A 19,794-nucleotide genomic window follows, 5' to 3' on the forward strand; every position below is an offset into this window, starting at 1 on the left:
AGGAAGTGGCTGTTTTGACAGGGGCAGGATGTTCCGCTTGGAGAGTTGCATATTCCGCATCACATCTTAACGAAGATTTGATCAGCAGCTGATCTGGTTATTGCAAGGCATTGTAACGTGCCGCTAACAATTGAGACGTGCCCGCGGAGGCTGTTACGAGGGATCTGATGTGTAGTCTGTACAATTGATCGCCATCGATCAGTCAGGTATATGGATATTGTTATTTGTGTACAGGGCGACGGCTGCACATCCCATATGTAAGTGTGGTATAGGACAATCGTGTGCAGCAATGACGCTTGTGTTACAGAATTATGACTTAGTCAATGCCTAAGCCGGTTTGTCCCGCGAGTGCCACTCAACAGGATGCGGTGTCTGACGCAGCTGCAACGGTACGATCTGTCAACCTTGAGCAGGTGCGCAACGGGCCGCGATTGTCAAATACACATTAGAATAGAACATGTTAAAATACCCAAAATTTGTTGCCAGCACTCAGGCAGCACGACGTTATGTAAACCCACAACCTACAGACCTATATACCATACAACACCATGCGCGGCATGTCACTTTCGTGTGCACTGAACACCTTCGAAAGCCACACCATGTTAATTACAATCACAGGAATCTGTGAACCGCAGTCAACCACGGCGTCAACGCTCGCCATGAACGCAGCGGCGAAGCATGCACAGTTCACCATAATGACACATGCCCCTTCCTGCCCTGTGCCTGGACAAGCGTGCCCGTTTCTACACTTCTACATGCTCTCACGCATCATACAGTAGGCATACACACAGTAGGAATACACGCACATAGCCCGCTACCAGCACACGCATTCGCGTCTCTCCAAGCATCCCTCCACACAGTCCTCTCCACGCGCATGCGCATCTCAACACTCCCGCGATACATTTCGAAACCCTCACCGTCGGAGCCTCCAGCCACAACGAAGGAAATCTTAGTTGTCACTATCGCGAATGGACATAGCCGAATAAACGAGGAATTGTTTATGCAACGATGCCCATCACGACGTCAAAGAAAGTGGACAAACAAACACCACAAAACAAGCAGTAGAACCACTAGGAGGATGGAAATTCTTCTTATGACAAGCATTTTAGGGTGAGTCTCCTTTCCCTCTTCCAAGTTCACCACGGCTTGTGACAACCCAATCCAGAACAGAAACCAATCCGTGTCCATCGCTGCCACAACAGGACAGCAACAAAGCAGGATGCGGAATTCCCAAGAGGACCAAGGCGACGACAGGGCCAGGGGCCCCGCGTGCTTCCCCACAACGCCGTGCAGGCTCGAGGAAAGAAGCGCACCCAGGATGCACCCACCGATTCAATCCCTCCCCCGACATGCCGAATCCCGGGACCGACCACTGCCCTCGCACGGGAACTGACGCAATGGGAAAGGACGCGATCACGGAACATGGGTGGCAGGACAGACCATCCACGCACCGCGCACCCCGTCCCCATCACAACCCCGAACCTCCAATCCGGCCGTAATTACGGAGCCACGGCTGCACACCAGCCGGGTGCATAAGCTGCCGGCTCGTTTAGAAGGTGGCCGTGTCGGGAAGGACCTTGCGCTGGATTGCGAAGAGAGGCTCCTCCTGCTTGTAATCAAATGGCTTGTAGTTGACGGCTTCGTCGTACACATGGCACTCGGTGCAGATGTTCTTCACCACACGCCAGTTGAAGGTGCACTCAGTCATGTACTGCGGGTGTGAGGGCAGGCGAAGGGTACAGTATGCAAGCAATTGAGCCGTGTGACGTAGCTAAGCGCGGCATCAACTCAAAATTGACTCAAAAGACTATCTCAAGACTGACTTCAACAGCGTGTAGCAAGTGTGTGTGACAGCTAATGCTGGCGGGCGATTTAGGGCAGCGGGCATCGGAAAAACCTAATAAACGCAAATTGACCCCACACAACTGCGCCGGTGCAAACACGTACATCCGCCGCATTGATTCACCCACCTGGCCCCAGTTCTGGCGGAGGGACTCGGTGGCCTTGCGCAGGTTGTACCAGGGAATCTTGGATGAGACGTGGTGCGGCACGTGCCAGGAAATGTCATGCGTGAGGAACTCCACCCTACATGACAAGAGGAACAGAAAGCGGAGTGGCGAGATTTGCACGTTGCTGCTGCATAACCGCCTAGTTCGTTAAAGCGCCCTATAATTAGATACATCCTCCACCCTGGTCGCAGCACAACCTCAATCTTATCCAATCTCCCCCTACCAAACACCCTGGCCTGTTCCCAGAGACGGAGCCACGGAGACAGACGTGTACATCTCACTCCCCAAACTCACCACTCAGGGAAGTCGCAGTGCACAGTACCGCTGAGCTGGGCCTTAGCGGCATTCCACTCCTCGGCCTTCTTGAAGGGGATGTGGGGCGCCGTGTGGTGCACCACAGTGAAGGTCGACATCCAGAAGTGGTAGCCGAGCCAGGGCATCAGCCAGTACTTGACAAGGCCCCACACACCGGTGTAGTAGATCAGCGACGGGAAGGCTAGGGCCATGAAGCCGTACACCACCGCAAGAGAGATAACTGCGATACAACAACGTTATGAAAATGAGTTTCACCTCCTAAAAAGGAAGCGGATGGGAATCGTGCAACTGCAATGCACAAAAGCGGACGAACGAAACAGCCCTCGGGGGCAGAAAGCGGTCCTAGAGGACCAAGTGGTCAAGTGGACCGAATGCCAGATCCCGAAGATATGGTGCATCACGGTGCATCGGATCACATCTGTTCGGGCTACCCTACTCAACTCCTCCGCCGAAAACATTTTGGCCCATCTGGGTTACAAGCACTCGGTCGCACCTACCCACAGCCGACAAAAATATGAGCACACAGCACCACAATTCGCACATGTGTGCACCACAGGCTCACCCTTGCCACCTGACGGTGGCGCGCCTTTGCCTTTGCCTCGCTGCTGCCCCACAACACATCATCAAAAGACCGCTCCCCTATTCACCTGACGCACTCCCAAACAGAAACAGCATCCATCATGTACCTTTCCATGCATCACATCCTCACTCTAGCTCCTAAACCTACCCCCCCCCTCACTACGTCTCTTCCGAAGGTCAGTACAACCTCAGCACGACGCAACGGCTGAAGTAACGTTCAAGGCCCAGTCCTATCACACGACGCAACGGCTCAAGTAACGTTCAAGGCCCAGTCCTATCACAAACCACAGCGCCAGCACAGTGATCCCACGACTTACCGACGCGCGGTCGCTGCTTCTCCGTGTACTTGTTGAGGTCAAAGTGCCACACCAGCCAGTGCCCCACAGAGGCCCACAGCTTGAGCGGGGTACCAAGGAATACCTTGTACAGGAAGGCCGAGGTGGGATCCCACTTGGACATGTCCGCCTCAGTGACCGGGTGCCAGGCGGTGTCCTCAACCAGCCTACAAGGGAGACGGGGACACGGGCGATACGGGATGTAGTAGAAGGGGGAAGCTATGGCAGGTTGTGGCGGGAGAGACGAGTTGCAAATCTGCCATTTCCCATCTGGGTTATATCAGTATAAATGGAATGTCCTCAACCTCCTCTTACATATATAGGCCAAGTACGTCAAGATTAGAGATGGATGTGCTCGGGAAGAAGAGTGGCGCAGGAAAGAAACTCCACATCTACATCTGCCTTACTTGGCAGATTGATAGCAAATAATAAACAGAAAAGAAAGGGGCGTTCCTCCTCGTCTTCTTTCTCCCCATTCACTCCTAGCATTGCCCCGCCTTCCCCTCTCCAGCAAAAGTCCACAGCCCCAGCACCACTGCGGACTCTTGCGCACCGCCATCCGCTGACGACTGCACAACATGATGTTATGTTGCAGTCACAGACAAGATTGAAGCTACCAGTCCGCCTTCCATACATACATACATGATCACGGCCCTATGGCAGCCAAAATAGCAGACCGCAAAGACGGCACACGCTCGTGGCATGCCTTATATAATCGCTATGCATGCATCAAGCCTACTCTACGCATACGTGCCTGGACATTTCTACGTGCAGCACCTTTGCTGACATTTGAAACCACCATAATTCCTTTCCATACCCCTGTCCCGGCATTACAATTCTTTATTATTCCTTTCCGAGAACTTGTGACGTCCGATCGACCACAGTTAATGCCAGCTCAAGACGAGTTCTGGGAGATCGTTTTACTCTTTCGGCGCAGCTGGAGTTCCATTGCCTCTCCCTCCCGATACCCCCTCCACCCATTCCATGAAGCCCATCCTTTACTCCCCACGCATGGCATGCAATAGGAAAACCCACTTGTTCGTGTGAGCGTGGTGGTGGTTGTGCTTGATCCGCCACGGCTCAAACGGGTAGATGAGCGGCGCAAACATAATGTGGCCCACAATGTCCTCCACAAGGTTGTTCTTGTGGAAGCTGCGGTGGCCGCAATCGTGGCCAATCACGAAGAACTGCAGAGCGAGTCAAAAGCGTAGGCAAATAACAATCATACAAGGGCATTACCAAGGTTTGTCAACGACATCGTGAAACACCCAAGCAGTAAGTTATGCCATATCACAACGCTGTCATTGAAGCTAAAATGAACCCCGCTCCCAACTGTCAAACCACGTGCAGTGACCATCTACCCAGCATAATCGTTAAGCATCTCGAGGCATATGCTGCCCGCTCACCCCGGTGAAAGCGGTGCCAGCCAGAGCCCAGGCGAACGGCAGCAGGTACCATGGGCTGATACTGATGAGGTAAAGGCAGGCGGCCATGGCTGTGACCGAGGTGAGGACGGCGCGCCACGCCTTGCCGTGGTCCAGCTCGAAGACCTTACACATTTAAAAACAACAGTTATATAAGTAACAATAATCAAGCCAGCAAACTGCAAACACTGCTTACCTCCGACGGCATGCTCTTAACGATGTCCGTCAAGGTCACATTGTCGGGAAGCTCGCGCCCAATCGACTTGTATCCCAGCTCACGAGCCAATTGCGCGCGTTCCTCATCCGTCAACTGGTTTACTGGAACTGACAAAGCCGCCGCATTGGTCTGCACCTGTAGGAGCAAGGCTGAGCTGATAAGCGTGAGCCACAAAAGCCGCGTCACGGTAGTTAAGACCCACCCGGGGGCGAGCTGCAATAGCCGGTGTGCGGAGAAGACCAGGCTTTGCCAAACGCACGCCTGCGAACGCAAATTCGCTGATGTCAGGGGGACAGCCGGTACAGTGTTAAACGTAACGGCCGCATCGCCGCACTTACTCGGTCCGCACTGGGCGCTGAAGGGGCGCTGCAAGTGTCCGCAAGCAATTTCTCTGTTAGCATCTTGTATTACAGCTGCATTGTTAAGGTTACAACCTACCAGTGCCCCTGGGCGAGCCACAGCGAAAGCCATTGCGCACGTTTACAGGAGTCTGGGCCTATCAGCGGCCGGTAAATGCGCTCTGTAGCGCGCCCGATGTATGATTTCTGCGGTTGCAGGAAAGTGAAGAATGTGGTGTTATGTTTGGCTATGTTCCTCCCGACGACCCAAAGCCACCCTGGAGCGTTGGCAAGCCTGGTCCACGTTGTACGCTGAATACGCCAGGATTACATTGTGCTGACATAGATATTTGAAGCCGTAACAGATCGCGCCACCTAATCAAGCTATTCAAGGGCCTTCACCACCTCTTAACTTACAGTATTACTTGCAAACGATCAACCTCTTAAAAACACCCATACAATTACTACTCCAGAATCTTCAAGTATAACACTTTACATGGAACGGGGCGCGCCGCCACTCAAATGCCCCAAACCCATGTTTTGCAGCTGGTATGGGTCCAGTTGCCCAGGATCCAGCATGCGCGTGGCCTGCCCATCTGAGACAATTTGATGAGTATCGATTTCTGGATGTCCAAGCACGAGCGAACGCCAGTAGTCGAACTTTGGTGCCAACGACTTGACTTGTTTCTCCATGGACACGACCAGCACCTTGGGTCAAGGACAAGGGAGTCGCAGCTCGAAGTTACTGAAGCCGAACGGGAAACCAGGGCAGAGGTTGCTCCCAACCGCCCAACTGCCTAGCAGACTTCCCATGGACGAGGAGCCTGCCCTCGTAACAAATGTGCTAGATTATCAGCCAAAGGAACACACAGCTCCCCGCCACCTACACGCCGTGGCGAGAATTGGCGAAAACCCAGAGTACGCAAACACAAAGCCGGGTTCGACCCTCTTTCCATAAATTCCCCTGCTATACTTTTCTATCCCTCCCCGAATCCTTAACTCACGTCCTTGCATATGTATTGGGGAGGAAAGGTCACACCGTTAGCCCCCTCGTCACACTCCTAGAGAATTCAACAGATCCCTCACTCGTACAAAATGTAGAAATATGAATTCCCTAATCCAAGCCCACTATAAACACACAGAACCCATCATCTTCATTCGTCGCTCCCTCCACTCACCATGTGATCCCGCTCTCTCTCGACATACCACGTGGAGCCATTGCCAAGGCCCCGTACGGTGCCGAACAGCTCCCCCTCAAGCCGTACCTCCCCCCGGAAGATGACCATTATAGAGTCGGACTTTAGAACCAAACTCACGTCCTTCTTGGTCGAACCCAGTGGCAACTGAAAGGCGGGAAGTGGGGAAGGGTGGAGAGGGAAGGGACGTTGCTTTAAGAAAGGGGGCGCACCGCAAACGAACCCACCCCTTTCCACTGAACCAGGGGAGAGGTATTTTACAGAATTCCTTACCATATACACTATACACTATGCAGAGTTGTACACTCGTATTAGGATAAACGCTATTTATGGGTTCAGGAAAGCCTTTAAATTCATCAACGCATGCTAGAGAGCTAAGTATATAGCAGCTCCTAGCGCATCTAACAGGATTTTAATAACAAAAAGTAAAACAACCTAACAACCATTGTTATTAGACACACGCGCGCATACATACACCCAGTACATGGACATACACGCGTCCATATATCCATACATACATGCGACTTAGGTTACCCAAAGAAAATAGGTTTCCAGATAACTTTTAGTCCGCTCACCTTGTGTAGCAAGAGGGGTATACTACATATATGAGTACATGTGAATATTTCACTGTGTACTGAACAAAAACAACGCAGGCTTTCCTGACCATAACGGTCACATTGCATCATGAACTCTCCATCCCAACACCAAAAGGTACGGGGCCCGCCGCCCCTTACCCCCCACCTTACCCGCCCACCGCAACCTAACCGCTCCAAAACACCTACACCCCCCCAACACAAACACACACCTTGATATGCACGCACACCTCCGACGCCGTCTGCGACCAGCTGTACGACTTGTCCGGGCCGCCAGGGCCGTACCCCCCGCCGTCGGCTACTGTGGGGTCCAACTTTGTCCTACTGGAGACCGGGGCCGTCCACCTGAACGGTAACAACAACAGGAACAGGAACAAGTTACAAGTTCCGCACAAATGCAGTGCGGCGGCGTCCGTAAAGCCTTAAGGGGCAAAGACGAACCACCAGCGGCTGAAGGTGCTGCCAACAAAGAAAAGACTGATGCGCCAGAAGTAAAAGAAGGCATAACTAACCAGTCGGCAGTTGCGAAGAAGCCGTCCTCGCGATGATGTAGTCACGACGATAGCGGAGAACTACCTACCTAGTCGCCATGACTAGAGGGACCCGTGGGCGGAAACTAACAACAGTAACGACATCAGTAACACTAACAACACCCTATGAAACCCAAATCCCAACCCCGACCAAAAAGAGTGGAACATTACACGTTCCAATGACTTATTACTACTACTAGGAAAACAGAATCCCCAATCACCCCACCCCGCCCCACCCCACCTTCGTCCATTTGTTGGACCCCCCTTTCTCCCAGAACCCCCCTGCCCCTGCCCCCGTCATCCTGCTGGTGCTGCTCACCCGCTACAGCCCCGGTGGTTCCAGGCCCGGACTCGGAACTGGTATGGCGTGTCGGGTTTTAGCCGGGCCACAGTGCGAGCCGTCAGGTCGCTTCTCCTGCGGGGGGGCGCGCGCGCGTGTGTGTATGTTACATATCGATCCGGGCATGACGCTGGCCAGGGTATGTGTGTATGTGTGTATGTGTTACAGGATTGGGGAAATGCTCATGTCATGGAAGAAGCGAAAAGGAGGTCAACAGTGACGTCCAACAAAGCACCGCCAACTGCTGGGAAAGGGGAGGAGTATTCGAAACGCAAACACCAGCAAAGCAAGCAAGGTTAGGGATTCGGGTTTGGGAATAACATGGGGAGATGAAGGCCCTCATGGGGGGGACGGTATCCAGTAGTTTGTGGGTTGAGGAAATGTACTGCAGCCCCGTACATAGAGTTGACCCACGCGGGAATGGGAATGACGGCCCCCTAGATGTTGGTTGGAGAGGGAATCATATGCAAAAGTAATGGAGGAGTCCTGTAATGCAAAGAACAAAGAATAAAGAATCCAACTGCCGCCCAACTGCAGTCCAAAGCCGCAAACTGGCGAAAGAGCCCGGGGGGGAACTGGGTGGGAATGGGTGTATATTCAGGTACCGCAGGCGTTTTGGCGGTGATACAACCCATGCTTGGCCTGGTCTGGAGACATTACTGCAATTTGCGGTTTAAGGTCCTGGGTTCGATTCCTGGGTAGACCCCCGACATTGTCGGGAGCGTGAGACTATGACTAGCTGCTGAGATGTGGAGTTGTGGTCACAGTAAATGGACCGAGATTCGCACGCTGGATTGGTGGCGATTGCTGAACCCTCTGTCTCTGCGGATGTTCGGGTTAATGGATGAGGAGTGATCCTAGAAGGCAGGATCAACCGCCTTGGACTTCCAGTTCGTATGGCGTAGTAGTACAGTGTGGTAATGGTGGATGGTGTGCTGTATGGTGTTCAATCCTGGAAGTGACCATCCAAAAGTGTGCAAATGGAAACAAGGCCCTGGAGCATAACCATATAGGACATATATACAAACACATATACACATACACTCATAGGCCCTCACCCCCCCACCAGCGCCCGAACACTCACCCCACGCTGGTCCACTCCAGGGGGGGTTCTGCCTCCGGTCGCCACTCCACCTCGAACTCCTCCACGTTAAAAGGCGACGCGTACGACGAATCTATTTGCAGCCGGATCTGTGTGTACGGCCGAGGCGGAGGCGGAGGGGATACAGGTCAGGTCACAGAACAGGCGGATGTGCGGAAGGAAGAAGGGCCGTGCGTGGGTGTGATGCGCACAAACGGCGCTACAGCGACGACGGCACGACGATGGCAACGACGGTAAGCATCGAGGTGTCGTACGTCCGTGCGGACTCCTTAAACTATACACCGTGGAGAGCTCTCCAATAACATCACTCTCCACAGCAACCCTGCCCCGCACCACGCGGCGCCCCCCGACCTCACAAGTGCCCGGACACCCGGGGTATGACCCCCCAGGGGACCACCATTACCCTCCATTTCTAGGAAACACCGTTTCCTGTTTTCACCCCCCCCCTCCTCGTTGAGTTAGACCTCGGCAATCCGATTCCTTAACTTCCTTCCATGTCCTGCACGGTTTTGAGTCCGGTGCACGTGCATACAAGCATGTGTATGCGTGTATATGCGTTTTCACTCACTTGGCGCCACCACACCCCTCCCCACCGCGACCCAAATGTCCAACCCATTTTCTGCCTCCCTCTCTCCCTCCCTTTCCCTCACCCCTTCCCTCACCCCCCCTCACCCGCTTACACCTCACGTCCTTCACTGCTACCCGGGGGGGCTTGGGCCGCCTGAGGGGTAGACCGCCAACACCAACACCACCAGCAGCAGCACCACCACCACCACCAGCAGAAGCGGGAAAAGCAGCAGCTCAGGTTTCTTAATGTTGCTAATACAATACACACACATGGTATCATGCATTGCCTGTAAGGTATCCACACGAGGGGCCCGCTGTGCTTGGGCCCGCTGCCTCTTTCTTGACCTGATCTTGAAGTTCACTTCGAAAGCTCGCACAACACTCCCCCCAAGGTGCACAACAAGGAATATGCTTTACGCCAGGGACTTTGGACGAAGGTTTGCTCCCCTGAAGAACAGAACACTGTGTTGCTGTTGTTGTTGGTTTGCTGTGTTGTTTCTATGTGATATGACGGGCGAAAGGGCGGTTGGGCGAAAGGGCGGCTAATGGAAGCGGTGCCCGTGCCTTGGGACCTTATCATCGCTTTTGCTTCGCTGGTCGGGCCTTTGATACCCCTGAGGTACTAGGCTACACATGAAACACTATACACCATAATCAGGCAATCATGGGGCAAAAATGGATTTGGTGGGGTTGGAAAAGCATTGCAGGGGAGTACGGATTATGTAAAGGCAGCACACTGCAGGTATGGAACGTGAACCCTGGGCCTCTTGATCTCCCAGCGCCCGTGCAAGTAGCGCATCCGTTGACCACATTTGGGGATGAGCTTTCTCCGGCGCCTCCGGGTGGCTTAACCAAGCGGCTGTTATCGATATATACAAACTTGCCTGCTCAAGTAACGTTTCGTGAAGGGCAGGGTGAGTTCGTACAAGTTCTCCTTGACAAATTTGATTGCAAAGAGCACCAGATCGATGAAGAATAGACGCATTTCCGTCAGCTCCCGGGTTAATCGCCGGCGCAGGCGACGAAAACTCGGTAGCCACGCCATCTCCAGCACAAACAGTAGCCAAGCGTTTTATCCTTATAATATATAGTTTGGTCAGCTCGTAATGAAATGCGTAAAAGTGCAAGATGTCAAGGACTCAAGACCTGACAAGGGCTGCCCGATCAATTTTCGACAAGTTGTAAGCATCTGCCTGCCCATTTAGCACCCAGGATATCATCCAAACATCCCTTTCCAGCATGGATGCGATTGAAAAAATTATGCACCTCCTCCATCTCGAAACCTCCATGGACGTAGTACGGCTGGGAAGTGCATAACGTAAGCTTTGTTCTTCATTTTCGAAGTCCCAAAGATATTGCCCGGGCAACTGGTATCTCCACAAATTCGATATAGCAGCTCCTCTTAACCTGGCGAGATTGCATTGGCTTTCGTGTGAAAAAGGGTTTACCGTTTAGTTCTTCTTGTCAGCTGTGTCGGAGCTCCCGTTGCGAAGAACGTCCTAAATAGTTTCTATAACGGAATGGAGGATCTTGGCCTTGGCGACCCGCTGGGTTCTCTGGGGGCAGACTTGGCCGGCTATCTTGAAGGTGCTGGCTTTGTAGGCGCTGGCTTGGAGCAGCCATTTTTGGGTAGGTACCTGTTGACTTTGCATCAACCTTTCATTTGCTGAAGGCGTTAGGTCAGGGCAACTCCCTTACGTCTTGGGGTGGTTTGACGTCGTAGGCGAGCTGGAGGCCATTGCAAGCAGGCTTGAGATGCCGCATTCTTTTACAGAACAGCAAGACGTTAAGTGAGTATTAAATTGCAGGACTACGCGTTGTCCTTCAGAACGACAGGTGTTTGGCTTGTCAAGTGCCGCGTCATTCGCCGGTGTCATATTCTTATACGCGGCACCCTTTTCCTTTTAGGGCTGGGGAGCTGCCCACTACAAGCGCAGCAGATATCCTTTCGCAAGACGATGACGAGGAGGCAGGTCGCGCGGGCCAGAGTGGCCCAAAGCGACGACGGCGGACACGCACCGAACGCCAACAAGTTCTGAATCGTCTAGCGCAGCAGCGATATCGGTGAGCAGCTTTTTGCTGTTCTGGCGCGTGCGATGTCCGACACGGACGCTTCCTTTTACTCCCTCCTGTCTAAACTGGAAAGCTCAAGCTTTTGTGCAACTTGGCACCCACACCGCGATGGTGCAATCATTTGGATGACGGTGTCGAGGAATAGCTAGTGCGTCTAATCGTTTTCCCGTATTTCTTACTCGTTGCACCCTTTCTTGTTTGTTACAACTTCGCACGCACAGGCAACGAAAGAAAGAGAAGGTCCAGGCGCTGCAATCCACAGTCGGGACTCTCCAAAGTCAACTGGACCGGCTCTCTTTCCTGGAGGCCGAAAACGCCGATCTCCGCGCCACCACACAGCAGCTAGGCGAGCAGATTGGTGTCAAGGACGCAGCACTGCTGCAGATGCAGCAGCAGCTACGGCAGACCTGCGTGGCTCTAAAGGTACAGCAGGAGAAGTGCGCGGCACAGGAGCGACAGCTGACTGAGGCGCAGCAGACGATGGAGGCGCAGCGGCAACAGCTACGGTCTTCATCCCTGGCGGGGCTTGATCCTCAGGCCCTCAGCGACCGACTGCTGGCTATCATCAAGGAGGCGTTGGCGGACGCACAATCTGCTGGCGGCAGCGGTGGTGGCTGCAGCGGCAGTTCTAGCAGCCAGGGTGGCAGCGGCGGGCAGGGCCAGTTGGCGCAACCACTCTCGCTGATGTCGGACGCAGTCGTACAGCGTATTAGCCGTACATTGACGTCGTGTTGTCGGGAGCTTGTGTACGCGACGAAGGGCAAGCAGGCGGCAGCGGCAGCGGACACACCGTCGGCCATTCCTGTCTCGTGCTGTTGAGGAAGTGGACTGCTGAGTTTGGAAATGCTTGGCGTGGCGTATGGTGTATTTCTTCCAGGGGCTTTTGGGTTATTACATCGCGTGTTACTATCACCAAGTCCAATGTACTTTCGTTGCCGTTGTTAGTGTGGAGTGGTCTTTGTAGTTCCGGACGCACATTCCGGCCTGCAGTGTAACAAGAGCCTTTGCGATGTGGGTTTGCCGGTGGTGGCAGTGCGGTTGCCGAAAGAAGATAGAAAGGCATAGGGCACGCTCCTGCCTGCTGGTTGTTGTAGTGGGTGTTGCTTTTACTTCTTAAAGTCTACGTCTGTGTCATTGTTGTCTGCATGCGTCATGTCGTCGAGTTTGGAATCGTTTCTTGACCAGTCAGTCCATCTGCTATACCTAAACGCCCTCAACGCGTTGGGGCATCGGGTCTACGGAACCGATTTAACTGGAAGAAAGCCTCCGCCGGGTGGCGTTGACGTAGCTAGCCATCCGACGGGTCACCATTTAGGCAAGGGTTGTGCGATGCGGTCTGCAATCTTGGTTGGCAGCAGGTGGTCGGCCTTGGTTTGTAGCAGCTGCGGTTCTGAAACCAGAACTTTCAATCATTTTCCTCGGATGTTTTCTTTATGCTGCGGCACGCAGATGAGAAAGGCTCGTTAGATGTCATTTCCAACGCATTTACCTGTGGGTTGTTGGGCTGAATCGCTGCGTGTCTTTTGAGTGTGCGTGCGTATGCGCGTTTTGCGCCAGTGCAACTTAGCGCCAGGTAGCAAACTTAGCTCCTCTTTCTATCCTGTCCGCATGCCGCGTGCAATCCACGGTGCGGCCTGCAGAGCCAGGGTTACGAATGGGTCTCTCTCGCTTTTAGGAGTTGATTATCTTACTGCTGAGTCTCGTAGCGTCTTGAGGACGGATAATAGACAGGGAGCACACTTGCTCTGACTCGATTCGTCACGATTATGGCGTATCTTTGCGGGTATCGTGCATTTTCTGTGCGGATAGGCAAACGTTCGAGTGACTGCGGAAGTTCGTTTGTCGCAGAGCCATATACTGTACAAATTACAGCTGAACGAATAGCTCATGCGTCAGCTGGAACGGAATTCGCGCGGCAAGTAAAAAGGCTATCAGTTGTCGCATCAGTTGCTGTGTCCTGGATATTTCCGCATGTTGCATCTGTGCCTATGGGGCATAACCGAAGCCGAATTAAGAGCTACTCTCAGCCGTTGGACGTAGCGCATTTGCTGTAGATTGGGTTTGTCGCGGATGATTTCTGTATGCTCTTCCGCCAGGGAGGTTACAGGGGCAGCATTAGCAGCGCCGTCCGGGTGTGGCGAGTAGGGCTGCGCGTTGTTAAAAATGCAAAAAATGCGTGCCGAGCGAGCGTGCATATGTGCAGCCGCCGCATCTCATTCATACACCGGAGGAATAGAGCTGATACATCTGTCGGATTCCCGCCGCTGATGAAGATTCTTGCAAGTAGCACGTGCTGCATGCTGCGTCATGCGTTGATGTGCGGTGTGATTGCAGCGCTCGTGACACTTGGCGCGTGCTTCCTTGGATCTGGATCCGGAAGATGGCGATGCGACTGAAACCCTACGGATCGTTGGTTGAGATGGTTTACCCGTTTCATGTGGCCCAGAAACTTGCTTCATTCGGGCATCTTTTGCCGCCGCCGTCACCGCCGACTCTATCCAATTTGGCCCACCCATTTGAAAATGCTCTACTAAGGCTGACGTGCATGTATGACTTTCAAAGCAGACCTCAGTCGCTAGGCATATATATCAGAGACCAACTTCCAGCGTGCGCACTACAACTCGAGTGCTTCCAACCGTCGGAAGATGTTTCGTGTGCGTCATGCATGCGACAAGCCGCCTTTTGTTGCTAACATCAGTAAATGTGCCATCTTTTGCCTAAATTTCGTACACGGGCCCCGTCATTGCAGAGCATTTCCAGGCCATGCTGAAATATTCGTCATGAACACCTGACCATGCATATTCCTCACCAACTCCCAAATCCTCAGCAGACCATGCTTACATGTGTACGTGATGCATGACCTTGCATTGTGAGTGCAGTCTGGCACGGCTCGTACAGTGTCAATGGGACGGGGAGCAGCAGCTGCTTTGCAGTCAGCGCTATACCTGCAACAGCATACGATGTCCACCCCATGCTCTTGAATTCCTGGGGTCAGTCCTTACAATACCTGCTGACTTGCCATGAGAATGCCAATGATACCGATGATAATGTAATGCATAAAAATGGCGCAGCTATCTGCGTGACGCTACGCATTGAGCGCTGTCTTTCTGCATCCTGCACCTCGTCCATCAGCCCAGCCTCTGTCCTCGAGTCCGAAGGCCCAGCGATAGGTCCAACGCGGGCCTACATGCACCGTCGTCACTTGGGCACACACCAAATAGGAACACCTTTCTTAAGTAGTGTCACATGAAATCACACGTGCACGTGTGGTTGGTCCCGCCAACCTGCATTTCCCACGCACACTTCCACATGCGTGTTTTCACATGTATCTTTCGCGACCCCACCACACTCAAATACGCACAGCCACCAGCCATGTTGCCACTAACGGTTCCAAAAGGAGCACAGCGACTGCCTAGAAGACCTGAGGACGATCATCCGCACACCTCCTTGATCAGCATTTCCATGCGCAGCGTCCCCATCACGCCACCTCGTCAGCTTGCCCACCACACTCGCCCACTACTGGGTTACAGGAGTGGGGCCCCCACTCCCCCACCCACCTACTGCATCACGGCCAAGCACACATCTCCTCACTCAATAATTCTAGCAACACTGCACATCCTTACCCATGCAAAGAATAGCTTCGAACCCCGCTGTGAAACACATGTCGAGGTAGGCGGTTGTCTTTCCATTTCACCAGCGCTATGGGCGGCACATCACCGCTACCAGGACCGCCATGGCTACCCACGGAACCTGGTGCATTAACCCGCCGCAATACACGCAACTACTTAGGGTTTCATTAAAAAACCATTTTACCGCTACTTTATCTGCCCCTGCGCTACTGCCATCACTGCTGCTGCTGCTGTCACGGCGAAAAGGCTGTCCGAATGGCCCCTACTGCTACTGCTTCTTTCCGCTTTCGCGCCTACCCTTTGCTACTGCCAAGCGCCAGCTCCAAGCTCCTCCACCTGCGCTGAGCGATCTGACAGCGGCGTGGGCTCAAGTCCAAACGTCTTGCGAACCTTCCAGATCTGCTGCTTCTTCGCCATCTCCGCCTGCAGCTGCCGGGCTTCCAGGGGCGCAATGGGGGCAGCGCCACCGGCGCTGCGGCCGCCCATGCCCCAGCCCACCCCGGCCGCGGAGACCGCCGTGGCTGCGGCTGTGCCTGCAAGCGGAGCGTGGTTAAAAAAAAGCGATTCATAAACGAAGCTAGCGAGGGAGGAGAGGAGGATTCACTATTCCTTGTAACGCAGCATCGTTTCATCGCCCGTTGTAATGGATGGATGGATTCTAGACTGTCCGAATTGCCAGGCAGCGCGGCGTAAGCAGCAGGTACGCAGAATCGCTCCCTCGGCATATATTCATCGTATCATCGCACATCATGCATCGCCACATATATCGTATCGCTGCTTGTCTTCTCGCTTTCGCTAACCCATCGGGGCTCCGTTCCTCAACATAAGAGAGCGCGAGAGCATGACGCACCCTCTGGCTTGCGACTAGCCTTGACCACCACGACCTTTCTCCCGCTCTCTGTCGCAAACTCCTGAAGCCCCGATGGGCCTTCTCCTCCATTTCCTCCGGTGCCACCACCACCGCTGCGGCCGCCTCGTTGCAGCTCCTCAATCACCTCCCCATCCAGCTCGCCCGCCGCCTGCGCAGCGCCGTGGATCACCGTCATCGTGTTCCTGCCCGAGTATGCCGCCCCGCCGCTGCCCCCGCTGCTCAAGGCCGTCGGCAGCTCCGCCGCGGCCAGCTCGCTGCCGCCGTGGATGAGGGTCATGGCGCCGCTGCGGCCCGCTGCCGCGCCACCGCTTCCACCCAAGCCCTGTGCCAGGTCTGAATCCGTGCTGTATTGTTGAGTGCCAGAGAGCTGTTGCAGTCCCGCGATATGATTCGGCCCAGATGATGATGACGATGATAATGATAGTAACGAGGCGGCCAAGGGCCCTGTTGAGGCTCCAGATAAAAGCACGCGACCATCCTCCTCCGCCGTCGCCGTCGCCGCCACAGCGGGGCGAGAGGAGCTTTTGCCTGATGCTGAACGCGAATGCGGGAGCGTCGCCGTTGCCGCTGCAGCCGCGATGGAGGGTACGTCCGCAGAATGCCGGCGGGCAGAGGTGGTCGCGACGGCAGCAGCTGCGGCGGCGCCGTCAGCTTCAGACGCAGAGTTTGTTGGGGAGATCGAGGAGGGGGGGGAGGAGGAGAGGGAGCGGCTGGCAGTACCAAGGCGGGACGCGCTGGTGGGTCGTGGTGCTCCGGGTGAAGCTGAGCGGATTGTGGAAGCTCCAGTGGCGGTTGCGGAAGGTGGCGCCACTGCGGCAAGATACAGATGCAGGAAGGCAGGGACCGAAGGGAAACATGAAACCACCAGATGCGGGGGAGCGTAGGCACGAGTGAGGGGACGGTCGCGGGATAGGGGCTGCAAAGGTTGCGAGGACCGTAGGGGAGGAAGGGAGTTGGGAGGAGGTAGGGGTAGGTGTGGGGTGGATGTGGGGAAAAGCGAAAACACCCCGAATATGGCGGCGCGGTGGGATGTGGGGGGAAAGGGACGAAGCAGGCCGGGACAAAAAACCATGACCCACCAGCACCCGCCCAGTTCCATCCAAATCCAGATCCAGGTCTGGACCTGGATCCATCACAAAGTTTTATACCCGTACCCACAAGTTTGGCATGTACCCAAAAACCCCATCCACCTGCCCCTAAACCCCTAATCCCCACACATCCGGAAACCAAGGGAGCCCCGGACCCAGCCAGCCGATCATCGGGGCCCCCAACCGCACGCCGGCCCGCACCTGGAGGCAGCTTATTCGCTTTATCTGAACCCCGACCCGCTAGCACCGCTGGTGGCCGGGCTCGTGATGCACTGGGCGCCCTTGGGGGATGGCCCAACGCGCCTGGGGGAGGCGCGCTAGGCGCACTAACACCACCAGCGCCGCCGACATCGCTGTTTAGGCTTTTGCTCGAGCGCTGTGACGTCATGGGCGTGCGGGGACTGGGGGAGGTGGAGGCTAGGGCTGAGGTGGAGGCTGCAGCGGCGCCTTCGGAAAGGGAGGCAAAAAGGCTGGAGCGACCTGAAGTTTAAAATGGAGAGAGGGGGAGAGAGTCTGGAGAGGGGGAGCTTCAGATTGAGACGCGCGTGCGTGCTGCCCAGTCTAAGACGGAGGGCGCTTGCGCGCATTGCATTTGTGTTTCCATTACCTGTGTGCGGTCTTACGAGCCTTGGGGTAGTTGCTGCAGGCATGACTGCGAGAACATCACGGGCGGTTGCGGCAATGTCATGGTCCCGGGTTGCTTGCCGAGCAAGTGCCTCTGCTGCCTTTCGCCGTGCTGCTTCGATATCCCGGTCCAGCCGCAGTTCCTCTTGCGCGAGGAAAGCAATCCGATTCATCATCGCCTGCAGCACGTGTAATTCGAGAGTCCGAGGAAAAATGAACGCATGACTACAAGTGTTCGCAAGGCCTGATGCGGTGGAGTATGTTCGGACATTCGTTATAATTACCCGCACCTGGAGTTGTCCATCCGTCTCCTTCCTTTGCTTCCGTGCGTCCAGCAGCTGTGCTTCATGAGCCTTCGTCGAGTTCTGCTGCCTAAGAAGTTGCTCCGCAGTTTTATAACCGTTCATGGCAAAAGTATTTCAATCTGGGACAACCTTATGGTAAAATGGAAGTGCATATAGCACGCGGGACTACTAACAAATGCTCGCCTGCTTCCAAACGCCACCGCTGTTGGCCATTTTAGTAATTGAGGTGTAATACAGTCCTATGGTAGGGAAACCCATACCAGAACTTCGGCCTGTGAAGCATGGAGACCCCTTGGCCGACGATGTCTGCAAGGGTAGTAGAAAATGTCTAATCCATGTTATCGCAATCCGTGCTGCCTAATTACAACTACAGTTTTACATCAAGACCTCCTCCTGGCAGCAGCATGACCGAACTCGTACGGCTTTCAAACCAACCGTCGAAGTCTGTGGGACGCTTCTTTGTTGGCCGCAACACCTTCGCCTTGTATGTCCGACCCACATGACCATGCCTTGCTACCGCACAAATGGCATGCTCAGCAGCGGATCACACCCCAATAGACAGACGGAATGTTGACCGAGGACTTACATTGAGAATTTTCATTCGGTTTCGGCCCTGTAAAACTCTACACTCCTATCACCATGATTACTGTACTCTCTCCATCTTCATACTTCTCGCGGACCAATAGGTGCGGCCCCATAGGTTCCCCCCTGAAGAACAGCGGGGATACGTTCAGGTGCTCGTTTGCGCACATATACGCACACATTCACAGACACACAGACACACAGACACACAGACACACAGACACACAGACACACAGACACACAGACACACAGACACACAGACACACAGACACACAGACACACAGACACACAGACACACAGACACACAGACACACAGACACACAGACACACAGACACACAGACACACAGACACACAGACACACAGACACACAGACACACAGACACACAGACACACAGACATACAGACACACAGACACACAGACACACAGACACACAGACACACAGACACACAGACACACAGACACACAGACACACAGACACACAGACACACAGACACACAGACACATAGACACACAGACACACAGACACACAGACCTGTCCCCAAGGATTTGCCGGCTAATGCCCTTGCTAAGTACACGCACACAGCGAATCCGTGCACGAAGGCCTTCTTTGACCACCCCAAGTAAATGAAACCGTTCCAACGAGGTCCCCCAGAACCCCCTGTTACATGTCACAAACTTATTAAGCGCTTTAATTGTGCATAACTAGCTTAAGCATACATTCCCTGGCTTTCGGCCCAGGTTATTGTGGTCCCTACTTCGTCGGCTCGCAGCACGTTCATGCGCGCCCATATCTTCAGTGGTGCGCGGTCGGCATAAAACTGCTGGAAGATGGTCTCGTGACACATCGGTAGATGCTTGCGTGCTTGCCATGTGTGTGCGCGCTTGCTTGTCGGATAAGGCTGTAAGACTCTGCTTGCTTAAGTTAGGAGGTAAATTTATAGTATTCGCGCAAGGTCATATGGGTAGGTCTAGGCAAGGAACTCTCTGGCCATTGTTGTTCGATGGGCGATAGCTCGATGCTTGTGAACAGAGGTCATCAGGAGCTGCGGGTCCTGCAGGTCGCCCCGTAGAACCC

General features: G+C 54.2%; 4 protein-coding genes across 4 annotated transcripts; 1 reads left to right on the forward strand and 3 right to left on the reverse strand.

Moving 5' to 3' along the window:
* Positions 1-287: 287 nt before the first annotated feature.
* Positions 288-5,431, reverse strand: VOLCADRAFT_80845 (omega-6-FAD, chloroplast isoform). The gene is made up of 10 exons (XM_002949886.1): positions 5,318-5,431; positions 5,218-5,245; positions 5,082-5,140; positions 4,859-5,014; positions 4,645-4,788; positions 4,274-4,425; positions 3,221-3,405; positions 2,304-2,544; positions 1,971-2,085; positions 288-1,711 (listed from the first exon to the last, which is right to left on the reverse strand). The coding sequence occupies exons 1-10, from the start codon at positions 5,348-5,350 to the stop codon at positions 1,550-1,552; spliced, it is 1,275 nt and encodes a 424-aa protein (XP_002949932.1). The 5' UTR covers positions 5,351-5,431; the 3' UTR covers positions 288-1,549.
* A 278-nt stretch (positions 5,432-5,709) lies between these two features.
* Positions 5,710-9,594, reverse strand: VOLCADRAFT_90254 (uncharacterized protein; the record flags this gene model as incomplete). Its single annotated transcript, XM_002949887.1, has 6 exons — positions 5,710-5,925; positions 6,396-6,560; positions 7,219-7,351; positions 7,856-7,951; positions 8,961-9,067; positions 9,547-9,594. 6 exons carry the CDS (start codon positions 9,592-9,594, stop codon positions 5,710-5,712), a joined length of 765 nt encoding a protein of 254 aa, XP_002949933.1.
* Positions 9,595-10,944: 1,350 nt separating this feature from the next.
* Positions 10,945-12,437, forward strand: VOLCADRAFT_104481 (uncharacterized protein; the record flags this gene model as incomplete). The annotated part of the gene is made up of 4 exons (XM_002949785.1): positions 10,945-11,174; positions 11,269-11,335; positions 11,454-11,609; positions 11,840-12,437. The coding sequence occupies exons 1-4, from the start codon at positions 11,066-11,068 to the stop codon at positions 12,435-12,437; spliced, it is 930 nt and encodes a 309-aa protein (XP_002949831.1). The 5' UTR covers positions 10,945-11,065.
* A 3,113-nt stretch (positions 12,438-15,550) lies between these two features.
* On the reverse strand, positions 15,551-18,488 carry VOLCADRAFT_104482 (uncharacterized protein; the record flags this gene model as incomplete). Its single annotated transcript, XM_002949888.1, has 4 exons — positions 18,121-18,488; positions 17,408-17,582; positions 16,098-16,769; positions 15,551-15,780 (listed from the first exon to the last, which is right to left on the reverse strand). The coding sequence occupies exons 1-4, from the start codon at positions 18,235-18,237 to the stop codon at positions 15,551-15,553; spliced, it is 1,194 nt and encodes a 397-aa protein (XP_002949934.1). The 5' UTR covers positions 18,238-18,488.
* Positions 18,489-19,794: the final 1,306 nt, after the last annotated feature.

The sequence above is a fragment of the Volvox carteri genome, assembly GCF_000143455.1.
Source record: "Volvox carteri f. nagariensis unplaced genomic scaffold VOLCAscaffold_16, whole genome shotgun sequence".
NCBI lineage: Eukaryota > Viridiplantae > Chlorophyta > Chlorophyceae > Chlamydomonadales > Volvocaceae > Volvox > Volvox carteri.